Source organism: Oryza glaberrima, chromosome 4, assembly GCF_000147395.1.
Source record: "Oryza glaberrima chromosome 4, OglaRS2, whole genome shotgun sequence".
In the NCBI taxonomy this organism is placed as follows: Eukaryota; Viridiplantae; Streptophyta; class Magnoliopsida; order Poales; family Poaceae; genus Oryza; species Oryza glaberrima.
The window spans coordinates 14250207-14262858 of record NC_068329.1 but is presented as its reverse complement, the minus strand read 5'-3'; the positions used below and the strand labels follow the sequence as shown (position 1 = coordinate 14262858).

At 41.8% G+C, this 12652-nt stretch overlaps 1 protein-coding gene across 1 annotated transcript; it reads right to left on the bottom strand.

The window, feature by feature from the left end:
* Positions 1-3146: 3146 nt before the first annotated feature.
* LOC127770790 (uncharacterized) lies at positions 3147-11729 on the bottom strand. The gene is made up of 5 exons (XM_052296591.1): positions 11264-11729; positions 10155-11162; positions 9237-10066; positions 4181-4282; positions 3147-3446 (listed from the first exon to the last, which is right to left on the bottom strand). Exons 1-5 carry the CDS (start codon positions 11727-11729, stop codon positions 3147-3149), a joined length of 2706 nt encoding a protein of 901 aa, XP_052152551.1.
* Positions 11730-12652: the final 923 nt, after the last annotated feature.

Below are 12652 nucleotides of genomic sequence, written 5' to 3'. Positions count from 1 at the left end.
ACTAAGAACATATATATAATTAATTATATATGATCTTTTGATGGTTTTTGACGGCTTTCCTCCTCTCGTATACTATTACTAGCTAGGAAGCAAATATGTAAAATAAACAGTTGAGACCACCGATTGTTTATGCGTGCAAGTATGTCAGTATAATAGAATAACAAAATAGAGATATTGTTTCTCATGTCATTTGACAGTTTAGTCCTCTTTGAATAGTGTAACAATGCCCGTGCTGACTTGCCATGCTGACGACGACAGACGGAGGGAGATTTTCTATTTGAAACCACACAGTGATTACCAGTATGATAAATTAAACAAGCATCGGAACTCGGCTAGTAGGCTGCCAATATGCATTTTATTTCAAACCGGAAAATGCATTTTTTTTTTTTGGTATGGATCAGCTACAACCACAGAACCTCAATTTCAGCCTACAAACGGGAACAATGCAATATCCATCAAGAATGCACAATTCAAGCCCGATACTATCATGGAGTTTCCGTTTGGCAGACTTAATGTAATGTCCATCATGTCAACTAATCTTCTTCACGTAGCCGGACTACTACTGCCTCAGATTCAACTGCTCAAAGATTTCGCGTCTTTAGACCGCTTCCATTCATAGTGCCAAGTCTCAGCGCAATGTATCATGTTATGTCATTGAGCCACACGGTCAAATCTGTAGACGCTGCAATTAGAATCCTAAAAATGCCCCTCATTCCAACAAGCGCCAGTATCATTTGCGCAGCACAAGCTATTTCTCTTTAATATCCTTCCAAAAACACTATAGTTTTTACCATGGTCTCGTTAATCCTGTAGCTGTCAGATAAAAAATGTTCCGGCTAAGTTTCATTAACACAACTCATGGTTAGAACAGAACAGGCGAATTTCCTAGTGCTTCCCATTCCAACTACCCACAACTGTTTGAGACGGGCGCCTGTGCAGTTGTAGACGGAGCATTTGTACTTCGTTAAAAAACTTTCACAACGAAAATATCGTTTGGCCTTTTTTCTTTGTTCAATATCTTCTCAAATAGAAACCAGTGCCCGCTATTTATGCAAGTAGCTAGGTATCTCAGGCATAAACCGTGCACCAACCAGCCATAAACTTCCCAGGCATAGTTCAGTACAATCTATCGATTTCACATCTAGCAAATAAGTACTTCCTCCGTCCCAAAATATGAATGAGATTTTGGTTCAATGTAACACATCATAGTATGAATCTAAGATGTGTCACATCCAACCCAAATCCTTTATATTTTGGGATGGAGGGTGTACAAAACAAAAACAGACAAAAATTATTTTTGGGACGATCTCATTTTGTTATTCCATTTTGGGACAAAAATTATACATTCAGACCAAAATATAATTTTCTCAATCTTTCCCATCATTTTTTTAGGACAAACTAATATATTACTTTCACATCTCCACAATGACCTTCCGTGTTGCATGACCACCGGTGCTCTTCTCCTATGGCTCCGCCGCCTCCTCGAATGGATGCCATGAGTTGGCCACCATCTTGAGCTTCCCTTCTCCGGCGAGCTCCATCATAAATCTCATCTTCTCGTTTCTCATGGACATGCATGTTATCTTCTTATTGGCAAACATGGTCAGCACGGTCACGATGTAGCCAGGGGCGCGGGCCAAGGACTTTGAACTTGTGTATTCGAAATGGGAAGGGGTAAAAACTTTTTTTTAGCTTAATTATATGCCTAAAAGCCTAATTATTAACTTTTATAGTATCACACACTAATCATTATATAATATATAGCTAGCATAAATTCACACAACTTATTGATAGAATTGATCATCACTTGAAATTGTTTAGCATATAGAAATACTAATTTGTAAACATTTCAAAGTGCCAACATATATGAAATACATCGAGGATAGAAAATGATAAAGTGAGAAGAAATCTCACAATTATTTAGAGATCAACTTTTCAATACTTGATATTTTGAAGCAGCTCTCTCTAAAAAAGACTTTAAATCAACAGCAGGGCCCTTCTTCCTTTTTCATGTTTCAGTTATGGAAATTAAACAAGATTCTATTTATACTATTATGATACAAACAACTAAGATGAGATCTCTGAATTACTATGAACAAATCCTACTATCCAAGGCTCCTAATCCTAGCTAACTGCCCAACAAGCTAATCAAGTTTGCAAGATAGTAACTACTTACTAGGAACTATGAAGTATCAAGAATGAATTACTAAGTACAAGTACAAACAGCAGTTCTACTCCCTCCGTCCTATAATATAAGCATTTCTAACTACGAATCTGGATATATGCCTATCTAAATTCATAGTTAGAAGTTGTTATATTTTGGGACGGAGGTAGTACCAACTAAGCAAAACCAAGTAGTAGTCTAGTAGATACCAGGTAAGTATAAGTGTAGATAAATCAGTGAACTTTAGTTTGCTAACCTTAATGACCCAACAGTTCAAATGTTCAATCCCTCCTCGATTCCACGGCTTGCGGCTGCTTGGGACATATGTTTGTCTAGATTCATAGTTAGAAGTTGTTATATTTTGGGATGGAGGTAATACCAACTAAGCAAAAGCAAGTAGTAGTCTAGTAGATACCAGATAAGTATAAGTGTAGAACAAATTATGAAATCAGTGAACTTTAGTTTAATTTGCTAACCTCAATGACTCAACAGTTTAAATGCTCAATCCCTCCCTGAGTCCATGGCTTGCGGCTGCTTGGGTGCCTCCCTCCCAGTGGCCAGAGGCACAGGCACTATGCCCACGGCACTGCTGGCCGTTGTCCCGCACCCGCACCATTGCCGACTCACCGTCGCGCTACTGATCCGCCCCACCGCCACACCGTCTCGCCAAGTCACGCCCCACCAACGCAGCTGCACCGGGCGTCCGCACTGCCGCCTCCACACGCCGTGCTGCTCTCGTGGCAGCACCGCCTCGATCTCTCGCTGATCGCCGCTCACCAGCCACCACCCGCCACCGCTGAGATAGGGTTAGGTGAGGGGGAGTCAGTTGAGAAAGGGAGTCGGCAGTGAGAGAGAGAGAGAGGATGATGAAGGAGGCTCAAGAAAAGTAGTTTGATTGCTTTTTGGGTTGTTTAAGGCATTTTATTTATTTTTTATACATATGCGAAAGACAGAGTATATATACCTCTTTTTTCAAAAATCGTCAGTATACATCTGAATACCTTTGAGTCATAGTGGGCCCACCCTGGATGTAGTTCCCGGGGTTTGGGGTTATCTCCACCACCCTACCATGGCTGGTCAGTGTCGGCCTCATCAGTGACCACCCGATGTTAATGGCGGCGTTGATGATGTAGTCGTACTTCTCACCGGAGGCCGAGCTCATCAGGATGGCGTCCTCTGGGGTGTTGTAGTTGAGGACGTCATCGGTGTCGAGATAGCGTACAAGCTCCATGCTGCGGGCGCCGTAGGTGGCGGTGACACGGTTGTTGCCGAGCTTGGTGATCTGTATGGCTTATGTGCCGATGCCGTCGGAAACCAAATGGAGAAGAAACGTCATAGGAAATTCAAACACGATGACCCTATCGAGGCACGATATTTGGTAACGGAGTTCAGCTGTGGCCTACATCTCCAGGGCATTGATTACAGGTGCTCCTTCCCTATCCAAGATATTACAACGTATTAGAGTTACAACGACACTCGACTAGATGCCACCAGCAGCCGCAACCTCTCACTATGCTAAGTCGCCTAATATGGTTACAACAAGTCCGCGTCTCTATTTAAAATAGAACCTCATGCTCATATTTCATATTAGTTAGTACACCTATTTTTGATATTGAGATGGTAAGAGAATCTGAGGTGCCATGATGCAGTTTGGTGCTACTGCGCTAATTGCTATACCAACAAACAAAATGAATATATAGAGCAACTTGTATATATGTACACTAGTAGGTCCCCCATATAAAACAGCAGTGGCTGCAGGTGGTAGAGAAGTGTTCAATAACATGAGAGATATTAGGTATGTTTGCTTGGTACCATGTATATGTCGAAAACAAAACAATTACGCATGGCATGGACAGTGCGTGCAGCATCTAGTGTTCTTGGAGAGTCGGTCAAATGATTTCCTTGTTAAAGTAGCTAGGAAGGAAGATTGGAGGGGATATATATCAATAAGAAATTGCTTGCTTGCGCTTGTGCTGGGGGCTTCTTGGAATGTGGGGCGTTAGGAATTCTACTTGCAGCATCTACAGCTTTGGCTGGCGCCTGCTTGATAGAATCGGCTGAGCCTTGGCACTGCGAATGCAAAGGTTCTAAAGATGTGAAAGCTTTGAGCCGTTGAACCTGAGACAGAATGAGTCAAAGTATGTGAAGAATATCAGTTTATACGAAGGAGATTACAGCAAGATTATTCGACGGAACACCACGATAGTATTGGGCTGCATTTTTGCATTCTTGTTGGGTACTGTACAGTGCTTATTTGTAGGCTGAAAGTGAAGTGCTGTAATTGTATGGCTGATCCATTAAAAAGCACATGTTTATATAGGTTTGGATAAACATATTGACTGCCCAATTCGGTAGCTAGTTTGATTCATCCTGTTGGTAATCAACCTGTAGTTTCAAAATATAAAATCTCGCTTCGTCACTCGTCAGCTTGGCAAGCTGGCAGGGGCATTGTCATGCTATTAATGATTATTTCTGTTCGCGTTTATCAATACAAAGAGGACTAAAAATCTAAAATGTTGAATGACATGAGGAATAACAACATTTCTGTTTTTTACCCGTTCGTACGGACAAACGATTAGTGGGCAGAAATATTCATTTTACAAATTTGCTTCCTGTAACACGAGAGCAAGCAGTCAAACAAATACCATCAAAAGATATCAGTCAATTATGGATGGAGGATGCTTGTTAATGATATCAGCGATTGGGTGAGCTTCCACGCACACAAATGCTTATTGAATCTGATCCCGGTCAAACTAAACCCTTCACGCCCAAGTCTCAAGAATTCAGTACAAAACGCGTACTGCCCACTTGGCTCCATTCATCCAGCTCTACGGCCGGCCGAGTTTAGTTCCAAAATTTTTCTTTAAACTTTTAACTTTTTTATCACATCAAAACTTTCCTACACACATAAACTTTTAACTTTTCCGTCGCATCGTTCCAATTTCAACCAAACCTCCAATTTTAGTGTGAACTAAACACACCTGTTCAGCCAAGAGGAGAAGTTCAGAAAATTGGTCGGGATTATGACCTCGATCCCCCGGTGGGATACCGGCCACCATATGCGAGCGGTTCAGTAAAGTGCGACAACAGCGGCGGCACCAGCCAGTATATTACTAACTAATAGGTATAGTCCGATTCTTACTCTATTTTTATACCTAGTACAACTCCAAGTCCTAAATTGTAATCGATTTTGTACTTTAACACAAACTCTAACTTGGCAAATATACCATGCCAACTTGAATATGTTACTTGTTCGAACCTTCGTGTAGTAGGATTTGAGTTGGTTCTCGTGATGTTCATGCCAAGCAGCCCAAATAGTCTACGCCAGGCTCGTCGCCTTCATGATTGTGCACAGCAACACTAGCATACCTACCCTCCATGACTTCACCTGCAACTTCCTTATAGCTTGTACAAACATGAGCTTTTCCTCTCACCATACATAATATTCTTTCTGTTCTTCATAATATTCATGGTCTACTTACTACAATCTGCCTGACACAACCAATGTATCTCATGTAGGCTTTTAAGTAAAATTAGACTACTCCTTATTGCTGGCACATGTCTCACATCTGAAAGTAGCGTCCCATTTCTATCATACATCTTGAACACCAAACTTAACATCACCCGCTCCAACAATATGATAACTCATGTCATCGCCCAAGTAAAAAAAAACAAACTCACAAGATTTGTATGAAGATAACCACATCCATTCCCTAGGGCACTTGAATTGGTCAAAAGGCCAACCAAGGCTTAGCCAATGCTATTAAAATTTTACATGGAAACCCTTTTTATGTTCGAGTCCACATATTTATATACAATTGTAGTAACCATTAATTAATATTGCAAATGAACCCTCAAATCATTTTAATAAAAACTGTTCAATTTATAAATGCACCCTCAAATAACATGTAAAGACATTCAATATGGAGAGAGGGAGGTTAATGTCGATCCCTCAATAAACTTCTTTTATAATAAAGTCCTTCTGCACCCCTTAGAGTGTGTTCGGATGCCCTTCTTCCCAACCTTCACCTTCGTTTTTCGCGCGCATGCTTTTCAAACGGCTAAACGGTGTAATTTTTGCAAAAAGTTTATATATGAAAGTTGCTTAAAAAATCAAATTAATCCATTTTTGAAAAAAAAAGCTAATACTTAATTAATCACGCGCTAATAGACCGATCCGTTTTCCATGCGGAGGCACTATGTTCCCCACCTGAGCATGCGAAGTTTCGCGACCGACCGGATTTCGTGAAATTTCGACGTTTCGACGAGGCTCGAAAGTAGAAACCGTCTGAGATTTCGAGAAGTTTCATCCAAATTCAAATTTGCATTAATAAAAAAAAGAAAAAAACTAAATAAAATCTTATAAATATTATGATATTTATAGAACCTGTTGGGATATAAATTTTCGAAAAAAAATGATGTATTGTGTGTATTTACTGAAGCTTACATTAGTAAAGAAAAGAATAAATAATTAAAAAAAGAAGACACTTACGTGAGCCAAAACCGAACGGAATTAAAAAAAGGAAAACACTTACTGATCGAAATTTCGATGATTTCGATCGGAATTTCGTCAAAACCGACCGGTTTTCGAGAACTTGTCGGCAAACTTAGGGAATTTGATTTAAATTTTGGTTTATGAAATTTGTTCGGAATTTACCGGTTTTCCACCGTATTTCACGAAATTCTGAATTCCGTCATTGCCCGAAACGGAAGGGCCTGTCGGAATCGTAAACCCTGATGCGAACACAGCCTTAGAGCTACTATTTTTCATTTTCCTCCCTTTCTAACGCTCGCTGCCACCTGTGTCCTCAGTCCTCATGCGCCGCCTCCTCCCTCCTCTTGATCTCCACCGTCTTGGCCTTCTCCCCCACCACGTCCTCTCCCACCTCTCCACCACCACCGTCATCATGTCCTCCATCTCGCCGTCTCCATCGCTGCCTCCATCCTCGTCCCATGGGATCGATCAGGCAACGATGACGCAGCTTGATCTGGAGATGGCGTGTAGCAGAATCGTCGATCTGTTGCGGGGATGGGGACATGAGAGGAGGCGGCGGCAACTGCGCGTCATGAAAAATGTCAGCACGTCCTCCTCCATTCTTACTAGCTAGCTTCCTAGCCTCGCCTCCACACTACTGGAGAAACCATATTTGATCGTTCGGCCAAATTTCACAATAGTTCTAGTTCTAATAAAAATCGGGATTAAAAAACATCTTTAGTTCCAGTTTAAAGGCTCAGGGGTACTTTTTGATCTTTAGTCCCGGTTGATAACATCAACCGGGACAAAAGATCATTTTTAGTCTCGGTTCAAAAAACAGCAGGTAGAGATCTATTTATAGTCCGACCGGGCAAAAAGATCGGCATACGCGGAGATCGAGGAGTGCGCATAGATCGGATCGAGGAGGGATGCGCGCGCGGTTTCTATCTCCTTCTCCCTCCTAGTTCAATCTCCTCCTCTCCTTTATCTCCTTCTCCGCCCCCCTCCTCCCCACTTCTTTGGCAGGTGGCGGCCAGCGGCCAGGTTGCGGAGGGCCAGGCGGCCGGGCGCGCGGAGGGCAGCGCCAGGCGGCCGGTGGAAGGTGGCGGCCTGCACGGTGGCGGCTAGTTGCGCCTCTGCCGGATTTGTTTTTTTTTTAGAATTTGTGATTCGGATATGAGAAGTATTTGATTTGTGTGTGATGTGAATATGTGATGTATTTATGACGAATTTTATAGAAATTGTGATGTAATTGTTTTAACATATTGTGATGTATTTGGAGATGATCGATTTGAGGATTTGGAGGTGATGATCGATTTGGGATTTTACGATTCAGGGATGATTGATTTGGAATTTCACGATTCGGGGATGGGGAATGGAGTGAAATCAATATATTAAAAATAATGAAGAAAAGAAAAAAAAATGAGCAACCGGGCTAGCCTGGCTCTATCTTTAGTCCCGGTTGGTGTGTTACCAACCGGGACTAAAGATGGATTTTTACTCCCAGTTATTTTAACCCGGATTCATAGTCCCGATTGAATAACCAGGAGTATAGAGGGTTCCCAACTGGGACTAAAGCCCCTTTCTCTACCAGTGCCACTACCACGCGTCAGTAACTCAGGATTGGTCCAAGCATGCATGCCAAGATCTTAGCTATGCTTCAACCAATAGCTAGCTTCTTTAGATTCCACCAGGCATATATACAAGGAGCTTGATAAAAAGTTCACTTGATATCGGTCTGTTATATTTGATCATTCCCCTGGGAATTTCCCAGGTAGCTAGCTTAACTTGCGATAAATTTAACACGAGCCATAAAGCGATGCATCTATCCGTCAGTTGATGATGACTTTTGAACATCATGTGCTCTAGTCTTATATGAGACTTTCGTTCTCCTTCCGTTGCTATGTCCTATCATTGTTGCCTTCCCTCAATCAATAACTAAATGGTTAATTGGACCCATGCTACTATCATTTTGATGGTTTTGAAAAATACCATTACTATTAACCTATTTGAACTCATGCCACTATAATTACACCGTTATTTGATATATGCCACAACTTACCCTTTGAACACATATACACATTTTCTAAATTTTTTAGACCAAACTGTCCATTGTCTTCCTCCTCGACCCCTTCTCTCTCTTCTGTGTTCATCTTCCCTCCTCATGGACCTAGCAGCTCGTCCATCAGTGATTCAATGGACGGCATACTGTCGGGTCCAGCAGGGGCGGGCCCAGGATTTTCAACTTGGGTATTCGAAATTAGAAGAGATAGAAAAAAATTTTCAGCCCAAGTCTAATAGTTGTATATTACATAACGGTATAAACATGATTTCAAATAGTCATGGATGGATAAAATTGATCATAAATTGAATGTGTTAAGCATATTAGAGCATACAAAATGGCAAAATGATAAGAAATCTTACAAATTAGAGAAGAACTTTCCGTTTCTTGATATTTTGAAAATGATTGATGATGTCTTTATCCTTGACTTGCAAGAAGAAATCCCTTTCAATGAATGTAACCAAGCAATCATTCAAATATTCTTGTCCCATCTTGCTTCTTAAGTTGTTTTTTATATAGTTCATTGAAGAGAAAACCCTCTCACCACCAGCAGTTGTTGCAATAGGGAGAACTAACACCAATTTGAGAAGTCTGTAGACAAGGTCATAGCGAGAAACCTTGTTTGTTTTGACAAGCATCATAGATAGGTCTACTAAACTTCTCAAATTTGTGAAATTCTCATCCTTACCCACATCACTAATATAGCTATTCAGTTGAAAGGGGAGTTGGTTCATTTCTTGAACATCAAAATCACTAGGATAGAACTTGGCAAGCTTAACTAAGTTGTCAACAATAAAAGCAGAGAAGGATTTAGCTGGGCTAAATGCTGCCATGCATCTAAGTAATTCTGTGTTTACCTCATCAAATCTGTTATTGAGCTCTTGAAGTTGCCTATCAATGACACCCAAAAACATATCGGCATGGAATCGATGGTAATTAATAGCATCTTTGAAGAATTTTCTCGATCTTTGTATAGGCTTATACTTCCCATCCATGTCAACAACTTTAACTTTGTGCTTCACACAAAAAGAAGTGACCTTTCCAAGAAATTCTTTCCATCCACAATCTTCTCTCAAAACATCAAGTTCTGCCTTTGTGAACTCAAGAAGATCCATTGCATTCACAATATGTTGCTCCCTCCTTTGCAGAGCATTGCAGAAGTCACTTGTGTATCCAAATATTTCATTCATCATGTGCAACAAGAAAACAAACTCAAATGACTGAAATACTTGTAGCATAGTTTGAGCTCCTATAGCCTCTGCCCCATTACACTCTTTCCCAACCTTGAATAGAACTTTCTTGATTGAAGGATATAGAAGCATGACATGCATTACTGTCTTGTAGTGAGATCCCCAATGTGTATCACCTGGCAGCATATGTTAATTAAAGTAGTGAGTACAATTTAGAGGTGTAGTAGAGATATGATAGAGGATTGGAGGTAACAAGGTTCTCACTTGGCCTTGCTAAGCCCATCTCTTGATTCAGACCTTGGCCACTCTCAGTTTCACCCAGCTTCAATGCTTCAATCATATACTCAGCTTGAGCTATACGAAGCATGCGGATCTTTTTACAAGACATCCCAAGGACATTCAACAAATATGCAAGTTGCCCAAAGAACCATGCACAATCAGTATTCTCCTTAGCAACAACTACAAGGGTTAGTTGAAGTTGATGGGCAAAACAATGTACATAGTAAGCTGAGGGGGACTCATCCATAATTAGTTTCTTCAAACCATTAATATGACCCTTCATGTTACTAGCACCATCATATCCTTGTCCACGTACCTTGGATAAGGGTAGTTGGTACTTAATAAGCAAAGACTTAATTGCCTCCTTAAGAGTCAATGATGTAGTATCTTCAACATGGACAAAACCAAGAAACCGTTTAACTGGTTGCCCCGTCGTATTGACAAACCGCAAGCAAAGAGCCAATTGTTCTTGTTGGTAGGCATCACTAGACTCATCAGCAAGAATTGCAAAACACTCATCATGAAGTTCCTCTATGACAAGTTTAGTTGTTTCGTGAGCACAAGAACCAATGAGTTGTTTCTGAATCTTGTGGTCTATCATTTGACAACCAGTTGGAGCATTTCCTAGAACCACCTTATTAACTTCTTCAAAGTTCCCAGCTAGCCATTGCACAAATTCCCTAAAATTTCCTTTGTTGTTAGAATCCTTTGACTCATCATGACCACGAAAAGCCAACCCCTGCCGCAGAAGATATCTTATGCACTTAAGTGACCATGTCAAGCGAGCTAAGTATTGAACCTTAAACTCTCCAGAGTTTGATGCAAAGGACTCACGAATTGATGTCTTAGGTTGCATGAACAAATTGTATTTCTCTTCAGCTTCACAATGAGCACTATTGACAGCACCAGCATGTTTACTAAATCTACTTTTAATGTTCCAATTTCTAAAACCTCCATTAACAAAAGCATCTCCACCATGATTGTTGGTGCTATCTTTGAACAAATAAAAACAAAGCAATATGCAGCATCTCTATGCACACTATACTCAAGCCACTTGAACTCAGAAAACCATTTTGGCAGGAAGCGGCGCATACCTCCACACTCATGCTGCGGAAAATCCCCCTTCTTCATCTTTGGTTGACAAGGGCCCAATGCAATATACTCCCTTCTAACTGAATCTTGGTCATTGACATCATATTGTGAGATAGGAGTCCTCAATCCAGGATCATGCTCTATGTCATATACACCACCATCATTGTCTTCATCACTTGATGACTCATCATTTGGCCCTCCTCCAATATCATCATTCTCTACATCAAGCGGTACTGTGGTTGGACTGCTTGCCCCACTATCACTCTCATTCTCAGGTTGACCTTGATATATCACTACTTGCATCTGACTCTCAATACAAGAAGGCTGACTTGGACCGATGCAAGAAGGCTGACTTGGACCAATGCAAGAAGGCTGACTTGGACCAGTTGCTTCTTGAGTTCTCTTCTTTGCAGCAGCCTTTTCTAAAAAAGCCTTTAAATTAACGGCGGGACCATTTTTTCTCTTCATGTTTCAAACCTACAAAACAACAATATACTATAGTCAACCATGAACCATTCCTGGATTCCAATTTTAAATAAAAAATATTCAACCATGAAGGCATGAATAATTTCCTACATGCTAGATTCAACTATGAATTAAATCCTAATCTCTATTCTTCTGTATTCCTAATCCAATTAGGCATTAGCCATGAAGGGAGAGTTAGTGAGTTACCTACGTCGTCTCGCCTCCTCGGTGGACCTGTGGAGCCGTGGAGCGGTGGAGGTGATCAGCGGCAACGCCTAGAGGTTGGAGGCAGCCTCCGCCGGTCGCCGAACCGCCGTCCGCCGGTGCGCGGGGGCGGCGTGCGCCCTGCCGCCCTGCTGCCTGCTGGCTGCTGCCCTGGGAGGGCGGTGGTGCCCTGCTGCCGGCCGGACGATGGACGGCGGGTGGCGGCGGCGCCACGGCAGCGTAGCGGTCAGCGGTGGCGCAGCGGGTGATCGGCGAGGCGGCGACTCGGCTGGATCGGACTCAGGAGATTTGGGAATGGGAACTGAGGAGATAGGGCTAGAATAGTGTTTGGGCTTTGTTTTTGGCTATTGGGCCAATGGGCCTGAGGGTGGTGGGGAGGAAAATGGTGGCAGGGATAGGAATCGTTTTTAGTTTGGGCTTCTTTTGATTGGGTAGGCCTTTTTTTCTTTTTTCATATATACAGATCGAATATATACTTCATATATGTATTTTTTGTTCAAAAATCTTGGGTATTCATTTGAATACCCATGAATCATTGTGGGCCCGCCCCTGGGGCCCAGCAGAGTGAGGTCATCTTGCTGCTGCTCCTCACAGCACCTACCTGTTGCATGATAGCATGAGCTGAGCTCCCATTCTCCTCCACCCAGCAGCGACCATGGTCGCCCTCATCACAATTCACAGGCTTGGATCCAGCGGCAGCA

Bases quoted from the DNA above. Each gene is read 5' to 3' on its own strand.
- LOC127770790 (XM_052296591.1), bottom strand. From the start codon at position 11,729: ATGAAGAGAAAAAATGGTCCCGCCGTTAATTTAAAGGCTTTTTTAGAA. The intron at 10,067-10,154 runs GTGAGAACCTTG...ATATGCTGCCAG, and splicing joins GATGGGCTTAGCAAGGCCAA to GTGATACACATTGGGGATCT. The intron at 3,447-4,180 runs GCAAGTAGAATT...TAAGCCATACAG, and splicing joins CAGCCAAAGCTGTAGATGCT to ATCACCAAGCTCGGCAACAA.